This window comes from Bos grunniens, chromosome 8 (genome assembly GCF_055505025.1).
Source record: "Bos grunniens cultivar Pamir isolate PY7600 chromosome 8, Bosgru_T2T1.0, whole genome shotgun sequence".
Lineage (NCBI taxonomy): Eukaryota > Metazoa > Chordata > Mammalia > Artiodactyla > Bovidae > Bos > Bos grunniens.
In genome coordinates, this window is record NC_141172.1 from 4,088,537 (window position 1) to 4,115,151 (window position 26,615).

Here is a 26,615-nt window from a genome sequence, read left to right on the forward strand (position 1 = left end):
TGTGATGGAGGCAGGCTTCAGGGCAGAGCGAGGACGCACTTCAGTCATCTCAGAATGCGCAGCAGCAGCATCTGCCTTGAGGGTGCTCCGTTCCTTCCAGAACTTCCCTGGAAGGATGAAAGCACGGCTTGCTCAGCTTTCTAAAGGGTATTCCCGACGGTCTCTTTGAACACAAAGGCTATGTCTGACTTCTTTCTGCTCTTCCTCAGTAAAATGCTTTGCTTCACATCCTAAGCATTATTGATGATCCTGGTGGTGACATACATTTCAAGAAAGTTTTCAGGAAGATTTGAAAATCATTAGGTGTCTTCACTGGGATCGCCAGATGTGAAGGAGAATGAAGAATTAAACTGTCTGTTTGGTTTGATTGGTGTTAGATTATGAAGTTCATTGTTGTGTTGTTGTTGTTCAGTCGCTCAGTTGTGTCCAACTGTTTGCAACCCCATGGACTGCAGGACACCAGGCTTCCCTTTACTTCACTGTCTCCTGGAGTTTGCTCAAACTCATGTCCATTGAGTCACTGATGCCATCCAGTCATCTCATCCTCTGTCGTCCCCTTCTCCTCCTGCCCTCAATCTTACCCAGCATCAGGGTCTTCTCCAATGAGTAGGCTTTTTGCATCAGGTGACCAAAGTATTGGAGCTTCCGATTCAGTCCTTCCAATAAATATTCAGGGTTGATTTTCTTTAGGATTGACTGGTTTGATCTTCTTGCTGTCCAAAGGACTCTTAAGAATCTTCTCCAGCACCACCATTCGAAAGCATCAATTCTTTGTTATATTAATGACAAAAACCACAGGATAGGATTAAATAAGCATGTCCCTGGATTAAAAAAAGAAAAAGATTGTAACAGTGTGGTCCCTAGAGACTGATGAAGGACTTGCTCTTTTAAAATATATTAAAAATAATTTGGGGACTTCCCTGGCCCCAAAGTGGTTAAGATTCTGCACTTCTGATGCATCAATTCTTTGCTATATAAGTGACAAAAACCAAAGGATAGGATTAAATAAGCATGTCCCTGGATTAAAAAAAAGAAAAAAAGTTGTAACAGTGTGGTCCCTAGGGACTGATGAAGGACTTGCTTTTTTAAAATATATTGAAAATAATCTGGGGACTTCCCTGGCCCCAAAGTGGTTAAGATTCTGCACTTCCGATGCAGGGGGGTTGCAGGTTTGATCCCTGGTCAGGGAGCTAAGACCCACGTGCCTTGTAACAAATTCAATAAAAGACTTTAAAAATGGTCCACATCCAAAAAAATACAAAAAATAAATAAAGATGATCTGGAAAAGAGCATGGAGAATCTCAGCGCTTCTAGGTAAGAAAGTGGAGCTGATGGGCACAGCTGAGAGAAGGTTCCACAGGGCAAAGGAGGAGCAGATGTGGGGGGCTCGTTTTTCTGCTGGTTCAGCTCAGTAGGTCCTCTGTCTCCACCTGACAAAATGCTGTGGCTGTTCCTTTGAAGGGTCTATTCAGCAGGGTTAATTTCTTGCTTCTCATCCTACTAGGCTATTTGGCTTTTAAATGTATATTCCCACTCTCCACTGCATATATAATATGTATGTATACATACATTATTCATGTGTTTAAAAATCTTCACAGATTTTAATTTATCATTTTCTCCCCTTGCTTTGCCTTTGTCTTTCTCTCCTCATTCTTCCCCCAATCCTTTCCTTATTTTTAGATAGGTCATTTTGTGGGAATAATGTGGTGGGACCTGTATTGTGAAATGTTGACACTTTTATTAAAATATTTTGTGTAACTTATTATATGCTGTTTTTAGGATGAAAGTACCACTTAGGAGCTTTCTTTTTAAAATTCAGTAACTGCTCATCTCCCAAACGCAGAGAGTTAAAATCTGCCCAACTGTATCCTTTTATGATTTCTGAGAGGTGTTATAATCTGCCTTTTATTACTTGTGGGAGATGGGGCTTTTGAATGACATTGGTGTGACTTGTTTTTACAGTCCTGTCTTAAGGTCTGTACTCTTGCCACTGAAATCATGGCATAAACTTTGACAAATATAGCTTCATCACCTTTTGAAATCTACTACAAAATGATTTACCGATCAGTTGTTTAGTACTTATAGTTGATTCTTAAAATTCAGTTCTCATCAGCTAAAAATGTAATACTATATATTCACAACAAGAAATATTGTTTTAAATCTGTAACTAATGTATGTGACTCGGTTAATGAGCTAAGGCATGAAAAATAGTTATTTGGATTTCATAAAGGTGTTTAAATTGCATGTTTCATAGATCTCTTGGTTAGCGGTATATGGTAATTAACTTTGATCTAGGCCGTTAAACAGTCTCACAAATAAAAATTTTCTGTAAAAGGATAACTAATGTATTATCCTTTTATTTGTAGACATTAACCTATATTCTGGTCCTTTATTTGCCCATTTCTTCTTTTCATTTATTCCTTCTTGAGAACTGTCTGGTAGTTTTCTGACCTGATTTAGAATCTCTAGTTTATTTCTGTTTTAAAACAAGGACCAAATTTAACAGGAGACCATTGGTGAGATAAATTGGCCTACAGGCTCAGACTAACACCAGCAGACTTACTTCCTCGTGTTTAAATAAAGTACTCATTTTCCACGAAATAACAAACTGGACTTGCAGGCCTGATTTATTCAAATCTGAAGAAGAAAAACTAAAAAAGGATTATTTAAGGTTTAGATTCATAGGGAAAGTAATGTTTTCAGTTATCTCACTCAGATTCTCAAAATACTCTTGTTGTTATTTTTGTTTGGTTGCTAAGTCACGTCTGATTCTGTGCAACCCCATGGACGGCAGCACGCCAGGCTTCCCTTTACTTCACTGTCTCCTGGAGTTTGCTCAAACTCATGTCCATTGAGTCAGTGATGCCATCCATCCATCTCATCCTCTGTCACACCCCTTCTCTTCTTGCCCTCAGTCTTTCCGAGCATCAGGTTCTTTTCCAATGAGTTAGCTCTTCTCATCAGGTGGCCAAAGTGTTTTTGGAGCTTCGGCATCAGTCCTTCCAATGTATATTCAGGGTTGATTTCTTTTAGGATTGACTGGTTTGACTCAAAAATGCTACCTTAAACCAAATCCAGCAGTGACACAGCCAGTGGGTGCAAAGCCAGTTTACATTCCAGCAAATAAATAGGTGACACAACCCGGAGCAAGACATTCCTCATGTGTTCAGTCCATGAAGAAACGCACGCTGAGTACCTACTGTGTACACACAGATAACCACCCTGAGAACCATTGTCTGGGGAGAACCCTGTGAACAGATCCTAAGGCAACTCGAGAAGGGCAGTGTTAGAAATATTCTGGGACCTGAGAGGAAGGGTGGAGTTCAAAAACCTGCTGGCTTGAACTTACTTCCTACTTACACAATAGAACATTAGAGGTGATAGTGTTAATACAGAGAAGGGTCTTGTATGAAACCTCCCCCTTTTCCAGTTGTAATTTTAATTTCTCTGTTGAAAATGGAAAGTTTATATTACTAAGGAATTTGCAGTTTACCTTCCTTATGCATTTACAAAAATGCAGTACATCGACATGGTTTTTAAAAAGTAAATTTTATCACAGTTTTAATCAATTTTGATCAGTTAATTTAGTTCAACTACATTTTGTTTAAAATTATACCATACGCTTCTAGGGAAACATGATGGATTTTATTACCCAGACTTACTAATATTACTGCAAACAACTTTTAATTTTATTTATTTGTTATTTTTATCAGAAGGTAATCCTTTTTCTCACTGATGAGTCACACCCTCCTCCATTTCCAGTTCTGCCTTTACTGCCAATGGAGGCATTGCCATTGGTCTTAAAATGTATTTGAATAGGGTCCTTTTCCATAAGAAAATGCATCCTACATATTCAGGGACCGGTAAAGTCTCTATTTGGGTTTTCCCAGTGGCTCAGATGGTAAAGAGTCTGCCTACAATGCAGGAGACCCCAGTTCAATCCTTGGGTTGGGAAAATTCCCTGGAGGAGGAAATGGCAACCCACTCCAGTATTCTTGGCTGGAGAATCCCATGAACAGAGGAGCCTGGAGAGCTACTGGACCTGACTAACACTTTGACTTTTTCACTTTGCAAGGTCTCTGTTTAATCTTGAGTGTATCCATTTTAAACCCTGATTGAGTAAATTACTTGACAGCAACCCCCCACTCCCCACCCCCCACCTCCCATGCCCGAAATGGACCACTGATCCCCAGTGCAGTGCAGACAGCTCTCAGCTCTCTGGAAGGAGCCAGAGTGGTGGTCTTTATCAGCACAGGATTTCAGCAGGGAAAGGGTGAGCTCAGAATCTAGCTCTAGGTACCAGAGAGAGACCGCGCCCCCACCCACATCCTGCCGCAGGCAGGGTGGGGATGCCCAGCCCATGGGCACACCCTGTGTCTTCTTAACTCCTTGACTACCCCCCTCCCCCACCTCCCTGGTCTCTTCCACTTCTTGGGCTTCTTGGCTGGTGATCAAGTGCAGTTAGAGAAAGGATGCTGATATGATCTTTCTAATTAAAGGTGTTTTTTTTGTTTTTTTTTTTATTATTTTTTTTAATTTTTATCAAGAGGGCTTTTAAACTATAGAACTTAGTTTGACCTGTTAAGTCCTAGGCTCTGTGGCTCAGGCAGGACAACAACCGAATTGCAGGCGGCCGTCAGCGGCAGCCACGTCCCAGAGCGAAGCCGCCTTCTCAGGACCTCTGGTTTGTGCAGGAGCTCTTCATTACCAGCTTAGCTTTCGAGGTTTCCATGGCGTTTCAGAGCCACGCCTGCATTACTTTCACTGGCTCTAAATTCCTTTGTGTTCATATTATTTCTACCAGGGCATGACTGTCTCAGGAAGATATTATAAGGGTGATTTGGGGGTGATGGGGAGCTTTGTAAATTGTGAGATGTAAAGTGAGTAGTCTGACCTGATTCCTGACAATCCCCTATTTCCATCTGGGAATAGGTGATTCTGTTTTTCAGTACATTTCCACCTTTATGGACATGCTGATCTTAGAAGATGACCCACCGATTCCACCTTCCATTTCTGGTCAACAGTGACCTGTTGATTTCGACTGTAAAGGGAATCAGCTGGTGCTTCTGAAGGTGTGTGAACACCAGCGAGTCAAAAAGCCAACTCAAGTCTCATTCAGTATCCAGGAGGAGGAGCGTGTATCCTCTCTCTCCAGGGAGCTTAGTACTATTACACTGACTGCATCCTTTGAATCGCAGAAGGTGATGATTTGACATGATTTTTCTTAATTGACTTGAAGTCAGGCAGAGAGTTCTCAGATTGGTTTTGCCTTCGGATTTGAGAAGTGAGCAAATCCAAGTTTTTTCCAGTGACTATTAGATAGTGTTACTAAGAGCACAGCACTGTGCAGGGGATATCAAGTTCTTCTCTTGCTGAATTCCTTGAGTATTGCCCATATCAGTATTCTCTCTGATTGAGCCCCTCTTTCCTGGTCCGTGTGCTCCCTTCTCATCCTTCATCTCAGGCTCCCTCTCATAAACCAGGCAGAAATGGTAGGATCCAGGCATCTATTTGTAGATGGTTAGTGAGGGTCGCATGGCAGGAGAAGCACTGGGGTGCAGTGGCGCACCCCATGGATGTGGTTCCTCCCCTTTCATGGAACTTACAGTCTAGTGCAGAGTTGGAGGGGGAGGGGCAGATCCATTCCCACTTGCCTGTCTTTGTACATGAGGTTTTGCGGGAACACAGCCCTACCCATCCACCCTGTCTGGCTGCTCTGGGCACTCCAGTGACATCTTCTTTGTAGCGACCCTGTGGTCCAAGAGCCTGGAGTGCTTCCTGTTCCAGAGAGTGAGGTGAAGAGGTGAGTACAGGCAGGAGCCGGAAATGTCCCAGGAAGAGCATCCACTCTCTCGGGGAAGAGGACCAGTGTGGAGCCTGCAAGCAGGAGAAAGGACCTATTCATACCTGAATTTCAGGGAAGTCACTTTGGTTACAGGTTTCCCTGGTGGCTCAGTGGTAAAGAATCCGCCTACCAATGCAGGATATGCAGGAGATGTGGGTTCTGTCCCTGGGTCGGGAAGATCCCCTGGAGAAGGAAATGGCAACCCACTCCAGTATTCTTGCCTGGAGAATCCCAGGGACAGAGGAGCCTGGGAGTCACAAAGGAGTCAGACACAACTGAGCGACTAAGCCGCCACCACCACCACCACTGCTTTGGCTGCAGAACAATAACGACGAAGGGCAGTGAGTGCAGCGTTGGAATGGGAGGCACTAACACCTAGGAATCAGGAGCATGGCTCTGCCTGGAGGCACGCTTCACCCTGCCCTGTACTGATCCTGACATTAGGTCACTTCTCTGTTTCTGTTTTGTCTCTACGGTGTGTGTGCCTGTGCTCAGTCATGCCCGACTCTTTGTGACCCCATGGACTGTTGCCCACCAGGCTCTTCTGTCCATGGAATTCTCCAGGCAAGAGTACTGGAGTGGGTTGCCATTTCCTCCTCCAGCAGATCTTCCAGACCAAGGGATCAAGCCTGGTCTCCTGCATTGCAAGCAAATTCTTTACTGTCTGAGCCACAAGGGAAGAGATGATTGGATGGCATCACCGACTCAATGGACATGAGTTTGAGCCAACTCTGGGATATAGTGAAGGACAGGGAAGCCTGGCAGGTTGCAGTTCATGGGGTCGCAAAGAGTTGGACGCAACTGAACAGCAACAATAAATACGTGTGAAGCACTTAAGGGCAGAGTGTTTGCAGTCACCACTGTTCTTCCTATTCTAGTAATCCTGTTGAGAGGTGACTGTGGACTGTCCTAGGCCTTTGCAGTGTCCACAAAAAGTTAGTTGATCTAAGAAAGATATGGGAGATTTTATGGGAGCCAGGTTTGAGGATAATAATCTAGAAGGTGCATCTGAGAACTGTTCCACCTGTTAGAAGTCAAGGCACAGGTATGTAAGTATTTTAGACAGAGGGCTGGACATCAAATGAGGTCTTACTGACAGTTTATGCAATCCAGATCTAAGTATCATTGTGGTGGGTCACATGGACCCTTACATGTTCAAGAAGGAATGTTATCTTTAAGGAGCTGTCTTGTTGATGCTAGGAGAATGCTGCTCTTTGGGACTGAGCAGGTATTTATGCTGAAGGGGGCGGTCTGGTTGATGCATAATGCAAATATGTGATGCACAGTGGAGGGCAGAGAGGAGGACAAAGGGCAGAGGAGAACTTTTGTGTTTAAATTTTTATTGTCCTGCCATAAAATACGAATCTTACTCCACCACAGTGAGGGTGTGGAGAAAATGGCCGGATTCTGGAGCCACGAGGGCGGTGGGACTGGCAGGAGTCAGTGATTGTTCAGATGTCGGAACAGGAGGCTCGGGATGAAGTGGAGGACTTGCGTTTGATCAGTTGAGTGGATGGGGGTTCCCAGCCCCGAGGTGGGGAAGACAGTGAATGAAGCAGGTGTGTGCCATGGAGTCACAGCAAGTTCATTCCCAGGCATCTTAAGTTTAGGTGCCACGGTGATCCCAGTAGAAATGTTCAGGAAGCCTTTGACTGTGAACCCAGAGATGAGAAGCAAGATGTGGGCTGAGGACACGGAGGGAGGAAGGATCAAATGAACCTGGTCACCTTGCTGGGGAGATGAAGAGATACTAGAGCGAGGAGGAGAACAGGCAGGCTCCTAACAGGTCTAAATGGAATACCAGGAGTCAAAGGCTAGGGACTTCCCTGGCAGTCCAGCAGTTAGGACTCTGCTTTCACTGCCAAGGGCCCAGGTTTGATCACTAGTCAGGGAACTAAGGAGAGAAGGCAATGGCAACCCACTCCAATGTGCCTGGAGAATCCCAGGGATGGGGGAACCTGGTGGGCTGCCATCTCTGGGTGGCACAGAGTTGGACACGACTGAAGTGACTTAGCAGCAGCAGCAGCAGGGAACTAAGATCCACAAGTCACTTGGTGTGACCCAAAAATAGAAAAGTCAAAGGTTAGACAAAGGAAAGATCAAAACAGCTTTTGAAGGAAGATGACCGTGAAGTTTGAATCCATTAAACATTCTCTTGTTGAGATGGGTGAGCCTGAGAAATGTTTATATTCGTGAGTCTCACATCAGCACCTGCCCACCGAACCACAACAGATGTCTCCTGCCTTGGGTACCCAAATTTCACTCACTGTCGTGTTCCACATTCTTCCCATAAGCAGCTTTCCTCCAGTGGAATATTAGACACCACAGAGGACGTCCTAGAATGGCTGATGACCTGTTCAGTCTACTTTTCTGAACCCATTTCCCTCCCCTCACTCTTTTCCTCTCCAGTTACTAGTTCACTGGAGCCTTGATGTGAAAAGTTGAAGGGAGAGACTGAGTCTTCCTCCTTTTTGTGGGGTTCTTGGTTCAACATCAACAACTTGAGTCTGGCATCTTAGAGTTTTATAAGGACTTCTCTATTTTAATTTGTTTATTGCAGTACTTCCCATGGGCTTCCCATGGTGGAGCTAGTGGTAAAGAACCTGCTTGCCAGTGCAGGAGACATAAGAGACGAGGGTTTGATCCCTGGGTCGGGAAGATCCCCTGGAGAAGGACATGGCAACCCACTCCAGTATTCTTACCTGGGAAACCCCATGGACAGAAGAGCCTGGCGGGCTACATTCCATGGGCTCACAAAGAATCAGATTTGACTTAGCGACTAAATAGCAACAACAAGTGCCTGCTGCTTGACTCAGGCGTGCAGTGGTCAGAAGCCTGACGCAGAAGGCGTATCCACATGTACCTGAACAAAGGTATCACCCTTAGATGGTCGGACGGGGTGCCGCATGTTACACTTAGTTCTGTGCTATGGGATGAAATTTGTGGGAAAACTTTGAAATGGATCCAAAAGGCTACTGGGTGCATTTTCCAGCTCAGCTTTGCAGGTTATCTCATCCCTGCATGAACTCCAACCTGTTTCACAATCCTGTAAATGACAGAAAACTGATAGTAACCTGCAAGAGTCTTGTCCATTGAAATGGAAACCCTGTCGTGTGGAATGCAGTTGGTTATTGCCCTCTGGGTATGGACCAGTTTGACCAGTTTTGCATCTATTTGTCAGTTCTTTGCAGTATTCTTGATGTTTATATATTTGTCTGTTCTTCACCAGGTCATTCAAAGGATTCACCTTTGAACTGGTTGTAACATCTTATGATTCCTTCTCAAAATCAATGGGTCAGTAAAAATCTGTGTCCCTTGTTCAGCAAAAAGTTCTCGTCATCCATGCGCATGTATGTTTATACCTGGAAGATTCACAAGGAAATGCTGGCTATAAGTGCCTGTACCAAAGGGAAGGCAGGAAGACTTGCCTTTCACGATATACCGTTAAGGATCCTATGAATGTTGTATCACATGCTTAGAGTATTACCTAAACAAAGAGATTGTTGTTCAGTTGCCAAGTCGTGTCTGACTCTGCGACCCCCTGGTCTGCAGCATGCCAGGCTTCCCTGTCTTTCACTATCTCCTGGAGTTTGCCTAAACTCATGTCCATCAAGTCAGTGATGCCATCCAACCATCTCACCCTCTGTCATCCCCTTCTCCTCCTGCCTTCAATCTTTCCCAGCATCAAAGTCTTTTCCAGTGAGTCAGCTCCTTACATCAGGTGGCCAAAATACTGAAGCTTCAGCATCAGTCCTTCCATTGAATACTCAGGGTTGATTTCCTTTAGGATTGACTGGTTTGATCTTGCAGTCCAACGGACTCTCAACATACATTTGTTAAGTTCCTTTTTGAACTCTCTCAAGTCAGTCCTCAGCTAGCCCTTACCAAAACTTTGACATTGACTAAATTCACATTTGAATTAGCTGACTTTCCAAAGAGACCCTTGTCTCTAAATAAACCACCACTGGACAGCAACCTGCCTATCAGCCTTACTTCTGCACTCTTCAAAGTCTTTAACTTGACTTTTCAAAATGGCTCTAACAGTAGAAAAATGTCGGTCAGACGGTATGAACTCTTTTATGACTGTCTTCAGGACTCGGGGATCCTGGCTTGACGAGGAGGGAGGGTGGCAGATCAGTTAGCAGGGTCTGCAGTCCTGGTTCTGCCCGGCTCACCCATTCCAGACCAGCCACACACAGCCTATAGCCTCCTTGTCTGGTTACAGCCGGCAGCCCTTCCTTTAAGCCATTGGAGCGCAAGCCTGCTGCATATTGAAAACACCTGGAGTGTTCTTAAAACTCCAAACGCTCCCACCCATTAAATCTTGGTGTCAGAGGGGTGGGACTCTGACGTCAGTGTATTTAAAGCCACTGAGGTGCATTTGATGTTGAGAAACACAGCTGTACAAAGAGTGGCGCTGACTTAACAGAAACTTCACATGTGACCCCAGGGACAGAAGCATGCAGGGCTTCTGACAGGAAGATCTGTGCAGCTGACGAGGAGTGTCTGGACAGAAAGGAAGACCAACCTTCTGCAATATTCATGCACACAGAATCCGGTCTTCCTGGGGCCACCTTTGGACTGGGGCCAGCTAGGTCCTGGGTGTGGTTTAAGAGCTCTGTTAGCCTTGGTTTCAGTCGTCAGAGCTTGTTTTATAGTTCTGAACTCAGCTGAACTCTCCCAGAGCAGAAATACTGAGGTGGGGGCCGTCAAGATCATATCCCAGCCCCCGTCCTCTGCCATCTGGGCCACTAAGCCAGCCTTGGGTGGGCTGACACCCAGCACCACCACCACCAGGTGGCCGTGGGACCGACAGAACGTCATACTCTTCATCCACCAGACAACTGGGAAAACCACACCAGACAACAGGACCTGTCGAGTGCCTGCTTTGGGCAAAGGTCTTAGAACCTCATTGCTCCAACCTGTTAACGACGTGCTTTGAAAGTGTTAGTCGCTCAGTCATATCTGACTCTTGTGACCCTGTGGACTATAGCCTGCCAGGCTCCTCTGTCCCTGGGATTCTCCAGGCCAGAATACTGGAGTGGGTTGCCATTCCCTTCTCTGAGGGATCATCCCGACCCAGGGATCGGACCCAGGGATCGAACCCAGGTCTCCTGTATTACAGGCAGATTCTTTACCACTGAGCCACCAGGGAAGCCCAGCAATGTGCTTTATTAAGGGGTTTTTGGTAGAGAGTCGAGTTTATGAGGGGAGTAGTAAAAAATGCATCCACCCCTTTATTTTGGAATGGTAAGGCAAAGAATTGGGCTTCCCAGGTGCCTGAGTGGTAAAGAATCCACCTGTTAATGCAGGAGACCCCAGTTTGATCCCTGGGTTGGGAAGATCCCTGGAGAAGGAAGTGGCAACCCACTCCAGTATTCTCGCCTGGAGAATCCCATGGACACAGCAGCCTGGCAGGCTACAGTCCATGGGGTTGTAAAGATTTCAACATGACTAGCGACTAAACAACAACAGAGACAAAGAATTATTCAATTGCTGGTATGCTGTTCCTCGCCAGGAATGGTTTCCTCTAATGAGGGGTCCTGGTTCATGGCCTGCTTTAGTTCCATGATTCATAACATTTTATCATTGCCTGGGCTGTTTTTAAAATGTGCACATTGGTGTCATGAACTCTGCTGTGGTTGCCTTCACGTACTCACTCTATGCCCTCCTCCCTTTTGTGTAGGAAGACAGAGCTGTTAATAACCCCATGCCTGACAGAGCGGGCAACGGACTAGCCCTCGGGGATGACAGATTCAAACCCGTGGTGCCCTGGCCTCACGTGGAAGGCGTAGAAGTGGACTTGGAGTCTATTCGAAGAAGGAACAAGGCCAGACATGAACAAGAGCGCCGCCCCGGAGGAGAGAACCAGAAGGACATCATGCGGAGGCAATATCTCACGTTTAAACCCCAGACTTTCACCTACCGTGATCCTGTGCTCCGCCCGGGGGTCCTCGGTAACTTTGAGCCCAAAGAGCCTGAGCCTCCCGGAGTGGTCGGTGGGCCTGGAGAGAAAGCCAAGCCATTGGTTCTGGGACCAGAATTCAAACACGCAGTTCAAGCCAGCATTAAAGAGTTTGGATTTAACATGGTGGCTAGTGACATGATCTCCTTGGATCGCAGTGTCAACGACTTGCGACAAGAAGAGTAAGCACCCCTTCCTCCTCTTTCTAAACTGGGGGCATGGTTGTGTGGATAGATACTGAGTTAGATTGTCAGTTACTGCAGGGGAATAAGAGGATCTTTGGTCCCCAAAATGGGCAGAAAGGGGAGAGCTCCCCATTTGTGTTATTTTATTTCGGGGGCGGCGTATAAAATTCTGGGGTCTTCTACACCTGTGCTGCTCAAAGTGTGGTCCCCAGACAGGCCCTGGTCAGAACGTCCCCTTCTCACAGCCCACAGTGAGAAATGAGCCTGTCCCAGGCATGGACTCACTATTAAGTGCGTTGTTTGGTTTTACCTGACAGTGTTTTAATAGCAGAGCTTTCTCAGTGCATGGCTTTTCCCTCCGTACCAAGCTCCCTGTCTCACTGTAGGATGGTAGACAGGAGAACTGCTGGGGATGCTCCTGAAACTAACTGGATGTTTGCCACCTTCCGTTTTTTTTATGTGAATCGGTCATACATATGTCCCCTTACTCTTGAGTCTCCCTTGCACCTCTCCCCCCGTCCCACCCCTTTAGGTCATCACAAAACACCCAGCTGAGCTCCCTGTGCTGTACAGCGAATTCCCACTAGTTATCTGTTTTACACTCAGCCCTGAAACTGGAAGTGGAAATTCCCGAGTACGTATAAAGGTGTCCTCAGACAGATGAAACCATGACCCACACGTTCAGGGCCTTCTCACGTAGTGTGATTTAAAACAAAGGGTTTCTAGCTCTTGGCTTTTGATTGTGGTGCCTACTGGATGAACTCAAAGCTGTTCTCTTTCAGTTTATTCAGCAACTGATTCTACTCAGAGGATCTAAGCATCTTCCATTACTGTGGATGCAAACATAATTCATGCCACTAGGGAACTTCCCCGGTGTCTTCCCAGTGAGGCGGGGTTAACATAGTCCTCATGTTAGGAGGTGAACGTAGCAGGCGCAGGCATTACACAGACCCCACAGCAGCATCCTTTATGACCATGGAGTCGAATGCTGGACCTATCGGGGCTGCTCCGGAGGCTTCATATATTGATTTGGTAGGAGTGAACGGGGTTGCATGAAAGATGCAGAGAAAAAAAGAAAGAGAAGAAGTAGAGAACCAGGGGGTGAGAGATATAACCTCTAGTACAGAGAAGAGTTGGAGGATCTCAGGGGGGCTGAAAAGGGAGGATGTGGGAACAGGTTGTTCCTGATCAAGGCAGAAATTTGCCTGGTTTCAGAGTTGCCACATTTAGAAAGAAAAAAAAAAAAAAAGAAGTTCAGTCAAATTTAATTTCAGATAAATAATGAAAAATGTTTAGTATAAGTATACCCCCAAATAGTGTATGGGATATACTTATACATTGAAAATATTTTTTGCTTATCTGAAATCCAAATTTAACTGTGCATCCTGTATTTTATGGCAGCCCTCCTGGCAGGGGCTGAGCTTGTTGCTAGAACTGCCGTGCACAGACCTTTGGGACCCTAAACAGAGTCTGTGGTCCCCACCTGGAGTGCCTGCCAGTTACTGGAGATAAGACTCGAACCTCAAGTCTGTCACTGGGGTTCTCAGACAACCTTGTGATGGTCTTCTCCTCACCTCCTCACCTTCTCCTGACGGGGAAGGAAAGAGGGGTACTTACTGACTTTCTGCTGTAGGCCAGGACTTAAACTGAGAGGGTTCCCACATATGAACGTGAAGTCTGAGGCTCAGTGCTGTGACTTCTTTTCTGTCTGCCCAGCAAGATGGCAGAGCTATGGTCCTACCCCGTAGCCCTTCTCTCTCCTCCACCCACACCTTCCTGGACCACATGCCTCAGGGCAGGGTTTGCTACATGACAAGGTCCTGAAAGCGAGGTATTTGTCTTCTCCAGCTCCTTCCAGTAACTGACATCCAGGAGCTTGGCTGTGCCCAGCAGTGAACATCTGGGAAGACAATGAATAATAAAGGGGTGAATGAAGGAGTCTGCTGGGGTCAGACTTTGGCTCCACTACCAGACACGAGATCTTAGACCAGCTCCTTACCCCACAGCCCTCAGTAACCTGATCCGTAACATGGGTCTACCAGTACCTACCCCCCACATTGGGATTGGCATTGGGTTGGCATTTGGGATTGGGATTAAAGGACATAATAGACTAAGAATCTTATCACAGGCCTAGTGGTTAGAAACTTAAGAAGTAGTGGCTTTTTTTTTTTAATTGCTAGGGCACTTTCTTCAGGTCACGATTTGTCTAAACTACGTAACTTTGGGGTCCTCTGTTGCTTTTTGGAAAATGTGGGTGCCCCACACAGCCGTGTCCACATGACCTGTTTCTCCTTGCACTTTCATTGATGGCGAGGCCCTCATCCCTTTTGATAATCCCTGACACACCAGGTGCCTCTGAAGCCCCCGTCTCTCTGGGTCTTGCTCTTCTACAATCATCTTTCTTCCTGTCTTTCTCTCTTTTCTCCCTGCACGCTCCCTTCCTTTCTAATTTTCCTCTTGCCTCTAATCTCCCTTCCTCCCTCCTGCCAAGCCTTTTCACAGACTGATCATCTCTTTGTTCTTTTTTCTGGCATAACTGGAGCACTGCTCAGAAATGAGATTATTGCATGTTCCAGCAAAGATTGTGGCCCCAGTCAGATAAAAGGACCAAGACCTGCTCCTAAGCTCCTTTTTCAAATTCTGTGCTAGTGAGAAAACTTATATTCAAAATCTTCAAACATCATAACTCCCAGAAAAAAGATTTTTTTAAACTGAATCCAGATGATTTTAAAAAATTTGATTCTTTCTCACCCTTTACAAAAAAATGGGATAGGCTTCTTTCCTGTTTGAACTCTTTAAAATTCAGCATAGACTCATAAATAGTTTCTGAGTTGAGTTATTCACCAATTAGAACGTGCTCAGTCTTAAAGACTTTTCTGCAAAATAAAAAGGTCAACAGCAAAGAAAGTGCTGCTAAGTTCTGCATTGTTATCTACCACGCATGTTAGCACCATCCTTCTGCTACACAGGCGGGCTTCCCTGGTGGCTCAGTGGTGAAGAATCTGCCCGCCAGTGCAGGAGACACAGGTACAGTCTGTGAATCAGGAAGATCCCTGGGAAGAGGAAGGAGGAAGTTTGCTCAAATTCATGTCCATTGAGTCAGTGATGCTATCTAACCATCTCATCCTCTTCCGCCCCCTTTGCCTTCTGCTTTCAGTCTTTCCCAGCAACAGGGTCTTTCCTAGTGATCCAGTTTTCTTGCCTGGGAAATCCCACAGACAGGGGAGCCTGGCGGACTACCGTCCATGGGGTCACAAAGAGTCAGACTCAGCTTAGCAACTGAGCATGCTCTACAGACAGTGCTGAAAGCATCTCATGCATTCATGTCACACATGCACACCCTCTTGAATACTCAGCCCTGTGGAGAACATTCCTCATGAGCCCCGAATTTCTGCAGCTGTGGGGTCTGATCAGCCTGCTTGCTCTCTGGCCTCCGCCACACACCTGCCATGCTTAGACACCCAGCTCTGGGCCATCTGTCCATCTGCGGCATCTGCCAGGGCTCACCTGCTCGTTCCTGTGGCCGCTCCATCGTCCTTTCAGATGAAAATCTGGACAGGACCGCTCGCTGCTGCTGGGGTGACTCACCCTCATGTCTCTCGAAGTTTTGAATCCCATCCCCGAGCTGACTCACTTGCTGGCTGTTGATCGCTCGTTAGGAGAGTGAGTAACAGTGTTTTGAGTGAACCGGAGGCCTGCTTCTTTTTTTATAGACTAGAGCCAAGAATGACTTCACCTGCCTTCACACTTGTTTTCTATAAAAAAAAATGCACATGGCTCTCTGCAGGGATCAGCAGAGATGGAGCATCTCCAGTAAGCCAGGCGCTGTGCTGGCCCATCAGGAATGCAGTAAGAAGTATGGTCTCTGCCTTCAGGGTGCTCGCCGTCCACCCGTGGGGGAAGGGAAAGGTCACTGTGATGTGAGAGCCTGAGGAGGGGAGGGGGCCCACGGCAAGTTACCGGGGGGTACACTAGAGACAGGCCCGAGGATGAGGGGCTTTCCTGGGAGAAGGTTACAAGTCTAGAGGACAGGACGGTAGGCAGGGACTGGGAGGAAGGCAGGTGCCGCGGCACCCGTGGATCCCGCAGCAGGTGTGGAGATACAGCTGGAAGCTTAGGGAGGGTCGCGTTTGCAGGCCCCCAGCACCCTCCACAGTCTGAGCTGAACGCAGTGCCGGGGAGACCACCTCCCAGAGGTTTAAGGAGAACTTGAGGAGTGTCAGGCTACTGGGGTATCCAGATTCTGCGGAGGGTGGGGGCCTGGTATTGCCATAGGAAATTGAGTGGAGTCCACAGAAGCAGACAAAGGAGATTCAGGGAGCAAATGAGAGTTAGAACGGGGTATGGGGGGGAGGGAAGGACGAATCAGGGAAGTCCAGAGACACAAAGAAGGACACAACTGCCCAAGGAGGGGCAAAGGGCAGAAGAACTGCTCTGCTGGGAGCTGCTGTGCCTGGACTTCGGCCTCAGGCAAAGCCCCACCCCACCTCTCAGAGCCCGATGGAGCAGCCCATGTGTCACATCAGATCAGATCAGTCGCTCAGTTGTGTCCGACTCTTTGCAACCCCATGAATCGCAGCACGCCAGGCCTCCCTGTCCATCACCAACACCTGGAGTTCACTCAGACTCACGTCCATCGAGTCAGTGATGCCATCCAGCCATCTCATCCTCTGACGTCCTCTTCTCCTCTTGCCCCCAATCCCTCCCAGCATCAGAGTCTTTTTCAATGAGTCAACTCTTCGCATGAGGTGGCCAAAGTACTGGAGTTTCAGCTTTGTAGGAAGTGCAATTTGTGGTCTGTTAGATTTTCTTCTTGGAGAAGGAAATGGCAACTCACTCCAGTGTTCTTGCCTGGAGAATCCCAGGGACGGGGGAGCCTGGTGGGCTGCCGTCTATGGGATCGCACAGAGTCGGATACGACTGACGTGACTTAGCAGACTTAGCAGAGCAGCAGATTTTCTTCTAATAGTGTAGAGTTTTATTTCCTTTACTATGAACTCACTGCTGATGCAAATACATGGAAATTATTCTTGCCCTTTTCATGCCCAAGAAGACAGACAGTCGGGGGATATAGAATCCAAGCTATTTTGTTTCAAACAAATGAATTAAATATTTTGACTAGTTGAGCAAATTCATCTGCTTCTCCTGTTTAACCTTTCCTCCTGCCTACACTCCTGTCGAATTTATGTTTTGTAGAAAGCTATCTCAGTTGCATTGACAGAGCGAAATAATAAAGTACCTCAAAAACTCTGAGAGCTATGCAAATGTTAATATGATTAATTGTTAATAACTTTGTTAAGCTTGTCTGTGGGAAACTGAGGCTTTTTTTTTTTTTAAAGATATTACACATTGACATTCCTGCCTTATGCACTTGGTAATTCTATTCTTACCTGATACCAAAACACTGACGTTTATACTCTAATTTTATTTAAGGTAGCTGTGCTTGTGAGCTGTCTTCGTTCTCCATGTTAAAGGCTCTTTCTGATGCTCTTGTTTAGAATATAGAGCTTTAATTTATCAAATAGTTGCTATTAATATTTTCAAATTATGCTACGGAGTTCTTTTCTAATTTCTGTTTCTATACATCGTGACCCATGGGTTTCAGTTAACACTGACTAGAAGTGTAAGGAGCTGCTCATAAGAGATGAAAACGAATATTAGAATAATCTATATATGATGTACATGGGGCTTTCCAGGTGGCATTAGTGGTAAAGAACCCACCTGAAAATGCACAGGTTCAATTCCTGGGTCAGGAAGATCCCCTGAAGATCCCCTGGCAACCCACTCCAGTATTCTTGCCTGGGGAATCCCATGTACAGAGGAGCCTGGCAGGCTACGGTCCACAGGGTTGCAAAGAGTAGGACACAACTGAAGCAACTTAGCACAGCATAGCACATAAATGATGTACGCACATGTATGTGTGAATCACATAAGTGCACCATGAACTTCGGTGCTTTATCCTAGTTTCTATTAGCACATGTGTGCTGGTTCCACACAACCCCATCCAAAAACACAGGTCACAGTCACTCACACTCGCTCCTTTCCCCTCTTGGACTGCCCAAAGCACATCTCATTTCTCAGAGTACAGTATGGCAGCCGTAGAGCTAACCCTGCATGCAGGAAGCACATCTTAAATTGGTTTCGGATGACCCACAATGGACGTGCTGCTGCTTTTGCATACAGAAAGTATTGCTTTCTAACTGGCCTGAAAGTTTCTGCTCTTGGAAGCCACTTTCTGTGAGGTCAGAGATTTTCCTCATTAACTTTAAAAATAAATGGTGTTCTGATACCTAGTTTCTTCTTTCTCTTCTAAACACACACACACATATATGTCTGAACATAGACACACATCTGAACACAGACACATCTAAACACACACACACACACACTGCACTCTGGAATTTTCTGAGTGACAGGGGCACAGGTGATTGTTGTTTGAGGCCCTACTGACCACAGGAGACAAAACTGGAATTATTGTAGAGGTTGGGGTAACTTAGGTCACCCCAGCTTGCACAGCAGTTTAGAGGGATGCCTCCAGAAACTGGACACGAGGTCATCTGTTGCTCCAGGCTCCCCATGAGCAGAGCAGCAGCACCTTTGAGCCCCTGCTCCTCCTCAATAGCCTGTCGGGGTGGTTCCACCCCTTGTGGGAACATCCCTGCATGCTGAGGCCTGGTTTGGTAAATGAGGTCCCTCCCACTAATACAACTTCATTTTCCCTCAAAGCTCCACCACCTAGTTATAGAAGGATACAGTTTGCTTGGTAAAAAATTACAAACCCAGATTGCTTGTTTCGTTTTTCCACAACCCTCCACCTCCAACCAGGGATTTAGAGTCAGTTCCCTGAATGTTAGGAAGAGAAATGTTCATGAAGGTGCCATGAGGTACCCCATAGCAGCCCAGCCTGGTGACAGACCATGCCAGGGAGACCTTCTCTCCAGGGTGAGTTTCCTGCCCATCTGGAGAACTGGCATGAAGATTAAGTCAGGGGTCGGGGGGAGTGGTACCCTGTCCCACTGGAGCAGCTAAGTTTTGGAGCTAATGGTCTTTTCAGAGTTTGGTCATTATCCTGACCAAACCCTGAACTTGCCTGGACTGAAGAAAGAGCCTGGAGTCAGCAGCTGAGACATCAGTCGTTCCATGGATGGGGGAGCTTACACACCACTAGCCAGCTCCTGGGGTGTCAGACATCCCACCTCGGGTGGCAGATGGTGGGCAGAACAAGGTGGCAGGCTTCACTGGGGCGGGCAGGGGAGACTGAGGTTGGCAGTCATAGGAGGGATTGAAATGAGGTGAGCTCATCAGTTACCTGAGGACTTCCCTGGTGGTTCAGACGGTAAAGCGTCTGTCTACAAAGCGGGAGACCCGGGTTCGATCCCTGGGTCGGGAAGATCCCCTGGAGAAGGAAATGGCAACCCACTCCAGTATTCTGGCCTGGAAAATCCCATGGACAGAGGAGCCTGGTAGGCTATGGTCCATGGGGTTGCAAAGACACGACTGAGCGACTTCACTTTCATCAGTTACCAGGGAAACCAGCAGAGGAGCACACCCCTCACGGCCCCTTTGATCAACTGTCTCAGTGGCGATGTTCTGATACAAAGATTAGAGCAACCTCTAGCCGGGCCCGGGTGGGTACACAGGCATTTACTGATCAGGCCCAGTGATGAGCCGGGGAGGTCAGCCAGGTGAGTGGGTGTAAGAGAGGTGGGATGGGTGGGGCAGAGCTGTCCTGGGGGCCTGGCCGTGCACTTGGGCAGTTCTGACGGCTCCTGCCCAGGACAGCAGGTCCCTGGGAGTCAGTGCACTATGTTTTCTCAAGTAGGGGCCATGCGGGGAGCAACAAGAAGGACTTATAGGATTCCCAGGAGGCACTTCTTAGTCACCTTTGCTCACTTTAAGACAGATAGGTAAGAAATGCACTTAGTATCAGATAGAATTACTCTTTCGTCATCCTTGCAACATGTAAGGTGAACAGTGCTAAATTGTGGAAAGGCCAAAGTAATTCCATGGGTTAAGATGATATAAAAATAGTTTAACTTCAGTAATATCGTCCAGTTCACTGCTGGGAAATGGCCACGGTTTTGCTTTCCTCATCCCAAAATCCTAGAGGGAGTGTCCGCAGTCCCAAATGTAGCTAATGTGGAGAAGATTGCCATTTTTAGTTACCTCAGTAACTCCTTTCAGGGTCTTTCCAGGTGGCTTTAGTGGTAAAGAACACGCCTGCCAATGCAGGAGATCTGGGTTGGATCCCTGGGTGGGGAAAATCCCCTGGAGGAGGAAATGGCAACCCTGGAGAAGGAAATGGTATTCTTAGCTGGGAAATCCCATGGACAGAGGAGCCTGGCAGGCTACAGTCCACGGGGTCACAAAGAGTTGGACAGGACTGAAGCTACTTAGCACACACGCAACTCCTTTTAGAAGGAGCACTGCCATTTCGATCGAAAGGAAAACATCCACACCTTCTCCAGAATGGCAAGCCCCGGCAGGCACGTAACTGGCAGAAAGGGCTCTGGAGAAAGATGTGAACATCTGAGCTCCGTATTCCTAGGACTGTCCCCGCAGAGGAAGGGGCTGCGGGGGGGGGATCTTCAAAGACTCTTGCCTCGTCTTCAGTGAGGTGGGAGCTCCCCCTAGAGGCGGATGGACTCAGTGCAGCCCTGCCGGGACTTCTCTCAGTGAGGGCAGTAGGAGGGGGTTCAGGAAGGCAGAGAGCTCCTTCCTGAAAATAACATGGGGGGTTCTTATTGAAATCCAAGAAGAGTTTGTGTTGAAAAAGAGATGGAGCCTCCTAGATTAGGGTTTGGCTGGTCCTGTCCCTCCTTTTTTGAAGAACATAGGGAAAACCACTGGACCATTTAGGTATGACCTAAATCAAATCCCTTGTGAATATACAGTGGAAGTGACAAATAGATTTAAGGGACTAGATCTGATAGACAGAGTGCCTGATGAACTATGGACAGAGGTTCATGACATTGTACAGGAGACAGGGATCAAGAACATCCCCAAGAAAAAGAAATGCAAAAAAGTAAAATGGCTGTCTGAGGAGGCCTTACAAATACCTGTGAAAAGAAGAGAAGTGAAAAGCAAAGGAGAAAAGGAAAGATTTACCCATTTGAATGCAGAGTTCCAAAGAATAGCAAGGAGAGATACGAAAGCCTTCCTCAGCAATCAGTGCAAAGAAATAGAGGAAAACAATAGAATGGGAAAGGCTAGAGATCTCCTCAAGAAAATTAGAGATACCAAGGGAACATTTCATGCAAAGGTGGGCACAATAAAGGACAGAAATGGTATGGACTTATCAGAAGCAGAAGATATTAAGAAGACGTGGCGAGAATACACAGAAGAACTGTACAAAAAAGATCTCCCTGACCCAGATAATCACGATGGTATGATCACTCATCTAGAGCCAGACATCCTGGAATGTGAAGTCAAGTGGGTCTTAGGAAGCATCACTATGAACAAAGCTAGTGAAAGTGATAGAATTCCAGATGAGCTATTTCAAATCCTGAAAGATGATGCTGTGAAAGTGCTGCACTCAACATGCCAGCAAATTTGGAAGACTCAGCAGTGGCCACAGGACTGGAAAAGGTCAGTTTTCATTCCAATCCCAAAGAAAAGCAATGCCAAAGAATGCTCAAACTACCACACAATTACACTCATCTCACACGCTAGTAAAGCAATGCTCAAAATTCTCCAAGCCAGGCTTCAGCAATGCGTGAACCATGAACTTCCAGATGTTCAAGCTGGTTTTAGAAAAGGCAGAGGAACCAGAGATCAAATTGCCAACATCTGTTGGATTATTGAAAAAGCAAGAGAATTCCAGAAAAACATCTATTTTTGCTTTATTGACTATGCCAAAGCCTTTGACTGTGTGGATCACAATAAACTGTGGAAAATTCTAAAAGAGATGGAAGTACCAGACCACCTGACCTGCCTCTTGAGAAATCTGTATTCAGGCCAGGAAGCAACAGTTAGAACTGGACATGGAACAACAGACTGGTTCCAAATAGGAAAAGGAGTTACGTCAAGGCTGCATATTGTCACCGTGCTTATTTAACTTATATGCAGAGTACATCATGAGAAATGCTGGGCTGGAGGAAGCACAAGCTGGAATCAAGATTGCTGGGAGAAATATCAATAACATCAGATATGCAGATAACACCACCCTTATGGCAGAAAGTGAAGAAGAACTGAAGAGTCTCTTGATAAAAGTGAGAGAGGAGAGTGAAAAAGTTGGCTTAAAGCTTAACATTCAAAAAACTAAGATCATGGCATCTGGTCCCATCACTTCATAGGAAATAGATGGGGAAACAGTGGAAACTGGCAGAATTTATTTTTCTGGGCTCCAAAATCACTGCAGATGGTGACTGCAGCCATGAAATTAAAAGACACTTGCTCCTTGGAAAAAAAGCTATTACCAACCTAGACAGCATATTGAAAAGCAGAGACGTTACTTTGTCAACAAACGTCTGTCTAGTCAAGGCTATGGTTTTTCCAGTAGTCATGTATGGATGTGAGAATTGGACTATAAAGACAGCTGAGCACTGCAGAATTGATGCTTTTGAACTGTGGTGTTGGAGAAGACTCTTGAAAGTCCCTAGGACTGCAAGGAGATCTAGCCAGTCCATCCTAAAGGAGATCAGTCCTGAATATTCATTGGAGGGACTGATGCTGAAGCTGAAACTCCAATACTTTGGTCAGCTGATGTGAAGAGCTGACTCATTTGAAAAGACCCTGATGCTGGGAAAGATTGAAGGCAGGAGGAGAAGGAGACGACAGAGGATGAGATGGTTGGATGGCATCACCGACTCAATGGACATGAGTTTGAGTAAGCTCTGGGAATGGGTGATGGACAGGGAGGCCTGGTGTGCTGTGGTTCATGGGGCCTCAAAGAGTCAGGCACGACCGAGTGACTGAACTGAACTGTCCCTGCGGTGCAGCCTGGGTGTCGCCGGGTGGGGGCTGGTGGGAGGCCGCGGGGGGCGGAGGCTGAGGAGAAGGTGTGCTGGGGTCCTGTGCCATCACCGAGGACATGCAGTTTCCAGCCTCGGAGTTCATTTACACTTATTCCTATGGTTTGGGGGAAATATTTCTCAGTTGCTTTATTTATTTATTGGCCATGCCACAAAGTTTATGGGATCTTAGTTCCCCGACTAGGGATTGAACCCAGACTCTCAGCAGTGAAAGCAGAGTCCCAACCACTGGACCATCAGGGAAGTCCCTCTCAGTCATCTTAAAATGAGGTCTAAACTTGTCTTCTACTCCCACGTCATGAACTGTCGTGGCCATGCTGATCCGTTCTCCTTCGCTGCTGCCGCAGCTGATGAACACAGGGCACTCAGTTAACGCCTTATCCGCTTACGGAGCGCCTGCTGGGCATCTGGTAGCCTACTGTGTTCTCCCACACAGTCCCCCTTCTTAGAGCTATGCTGAAACAGCGCAGGTTTTTTTTTTCCCCTCTGTGTTTACAGAGGACAGAACTGAGGCTCAGAAGCAGATAAGTTGAAGGTCGTATAACTAGAAGTTTGGGGTGGTGGGACCCCGCTTCTGGCTTCCACACCCCATTGCCTTGTTAGTGATGATAAACTAATGGCCGGGGGTGTGTTGTACAAGTGCACGTGTGCTAAGTTTGCTTCAGTCGAGTCCAACTGTTTGCAACTGTGTGGACTGTAGCCCACCAGGTTCCTCTGTCAATGCGGATTCTCCAGGCAAGAATACTGGAGTGGGTTGCCGTACCCTCCTCAAGGGGATCTTCCTGACCCAGGGATGGAACCTGTGTCTCTTATGGCTCCTGCATTGGCAGGCAGGTTCTTTACCACTAGCGCCACCTGGGAAGCCCCTCATTGCAGTATATACAGCACATTAACTTTTTTTTTTTTTTAAGGTGGAAGGAGCTTCTTTTTAAAATGGTTTTTTAATTTAATTTGAGGGTTCAGGATGGATTTTCTTTTAAAAATTTAAAATAAATAAAAAATAAAAATAAAACCAGCTTGAAAAAAAAATAAATAAAATGGTTTTTTTAATTTAATTTAATTTATTTATCTATTGGCTGCACTGGGTCTCTGTTGCTGTGTGGCTTTCTCTAGTCATGGCGAACAAGTGGTATTCTCTAGTTGTCGGGGGTGGGGGGGGGGGAGCTGCAGAACATGAGCTCTAAGTGTGCAGGCTTGGTAGTTGTGGTGCAAGGGCTTAGCTGCTCCGAGGCATGTGGGATCTTCCCAGATCAGGGATTGAACCTGTGTCTCTTGCATTGGCAGGGGGGTCCTTTACCACTGAGCCAACAGGGAAGCCTGCACTTTTTTTAAAGAGGAAAACAGAAAGTTAGAAAAAGGTAAAAGGGCAAAGGTTTTTCTCTCATTGCCGCAGAAATCTGTCCTGCTTCTCGGCCACGTGTTCTGCATCTCAGCACTATTGGCGGCCTTTGCAGGCGGGCCGTCCTGTGCCTTGTGGGTGGTTAGCAGCATCTCTGGGATCTCTCCACCCGATGCCCATGGCACACACAGCTCCTCCCTGTCCCCAGCCGTGACAACCTGAGTGTCCCCAGACTCCACCACATGTGCCCTGCAGGGCAGAGTCTCCCCTGGTTGATAATCGCTGCTCTGCAGGGCCAGTCACCACAATGCTGAGTGGAGGGGGATGGACCAGGGCCGGGTTGGGTAACACGATGGAAAAAACAGATGAGACTTACAGCCTTTGGGGGAGACAGCAGGCAGAGGTCTGTGACATCGCCGAATAAATAAATGTAAAATGAAGTTAGTTATTAGCCGTGAGGGTTTTGTGATGGACTTCAGAACACCTGTGGCCGAACACGCAGACGTATTGGTGGTATTTCAGTAATTGTTTGTGGGCACACAAAAGCTTTTTAAGAGGAAGATATAGCAACTTGAGGACATGCATTGATTATTTTTACTCTCCCCATTCCATTAAAAAAAAAAAAAGAGTCTTCTATATAATACCTGAGTAGTCACAAGGCATTTATTATTTCTGTTCTAATGATTACAAAACTTTGAGCAGATACACAGAGGAATCAGAGGAATGCAGTCAAAGCTGAAGTAACTTAAGATGTGAGTGGTTATGATACAAGATAGTATGTCCTTGACAAGACAAAACCAACCCGGCAGGGCGTTTGAACTGTCTTCTTTTTCCTGTCAGTTTCCACCATGAAGTGCGATGTGTGAGTGACATACCTCTGGTTGTTGCTTCTGTGTCTCTGCCCTCATCGGGCAGGAATTCTCTGAGGACACATTCCCCGCAGTCCACTCTCTCTCTCTCTCTCTCTCTTTTTTTTTTTTTTGGCCATACTTTGAAATGTGGGAACTTAGTCCCCTAACCAGGGATCCAGTCCATAGCCTCTGCATTGGAAGCTTGGAGTCTTAACCACGGGATTCCCAGGGAAGTCCCCCGAGGCCCACTCTGAGTCTCAGTGTCCCCATCCATGAAGAAAGGGAGTCGCCAGTGTTTTTAGCTGATTTCTGGCACAGAATCTGCAGAATCCTCTCTCCCTGTGGCTCCCTGGGGAGCATCTCCGTGCACTGGTCCTCCCATCTCCTTGAAACCCCCAGGCTCCCCTGTCCAGTTTGGAAACCACTCGATTAGGCATCCACCGAGGTCTGTTCCCTTTTCCGGGTAGTTTTCTCTATGTTTCTGCATCCTCCCCGAGTCTTCCTAATGTGTCTATAGATGCAAAGCTGAGCAAAACTGGTGTGCAGCAGTTGCCACTCTGGCTTAGCAGGGTGTGGGCGCCATCACTTATCCCTAGCCCCAGCCAGGGCGGGGGTACCCTGGCCCTGCAAGGTGTGACCACTCTTCTTAGAAAGTCACAACAGACATAGGATCAGGGCAGACACTTGCTGCTCTGCTTCCAGCCCTGCAGCCACAGGCCCTAGGGGTGAGGGTGGGATAAAGCCGGTCCCCAACCCTGTGCCTGCCCACAGGAGGCATCTGGTCCTCCCAGGCCTCTCACTACCCTCATAAAAGACCAGGGAGGCCTGCTCTTCAGAGAGTCATTCAAGTGTGTTATCTGTGATGCATGTTTATGAAGCATATTTACAGTAATAAAGTGTTCTACTTAGGAGCAAAGCAAACATAATAGTGTATTATCAATTACAAAGTGACTCTCTCTTTAACTAGAGGCATTTAAAATCCTGTCCCTTTGTAGCAGGGGCCTCTGCTTAGATCTGAGTTGGAAAAAGACACTTCAGGGAGAGCAGGGGGCAGGTGGGTGTGGTCCCCGAGCAGAGGGTCTGTGTTAAGGGATAGGGCAGATCCGCCATCAGTGTGAGGTCCTGTCACCTGGACCGGCCTCCAGCCCATGCCGAGGAGATGCTGTGAAGGAGCAATCCCCCAAACTGTCCATGGATCTCCACACTTCAGGGTGTGTTGAAGCTGGCAGCCCCCACCTGGTGGGTTCTGCAGTGGCCCTACCCTGGAGAGGGTGTGGCAGCGGGTGGAGCCTGAGCCTGAGGAGATGGAGCCTCAGGTGCCTGGGAGCCCCGAGCCCATGCGTGCAGCGAGGCATGGACCTCTCACAGCTGAGATGAGTCAGAGAGCTTGGACCTCTTCTTGGCCGATATGGGTGATAGACATACACACTCTATTTCCTGGTGAGTATTAAATCTGA

At 46.9% G+C, this 26,615-nt stretch overlaps 1 protein-coding gene across 4 annotated transcripts in view; it reads left to right on the forward strand.

Moving 5' to 3' along the window:
• Positions 1 to 26,615, forward strand: part of GALNT7 (polypeptide N-acetylgalactosaminyltransferase 7) — a 135,986-nt gene that overhangs the window by 57,712 nt on the left and 51,659 nt on the right. For all 4 annotated transcript variants that reach the window (XR_015169374.1, XM_086414651.1, XM_086414650.1 and 1 more), the window contains exon 2: positions 11,532 to 11,992. Coding sequence is in view for 3 of the 4 variants with exons in the window: in XM_086414651.1 (XP_086270777.1) it covers positions 11,532 to 11,992 (461 nt within the window). In the remaining variant the exon portion in view is untranslated. The remainder of the gene's footprint in view (positions 1 to 11,531; positions 11,993 to 26,615) is intronic.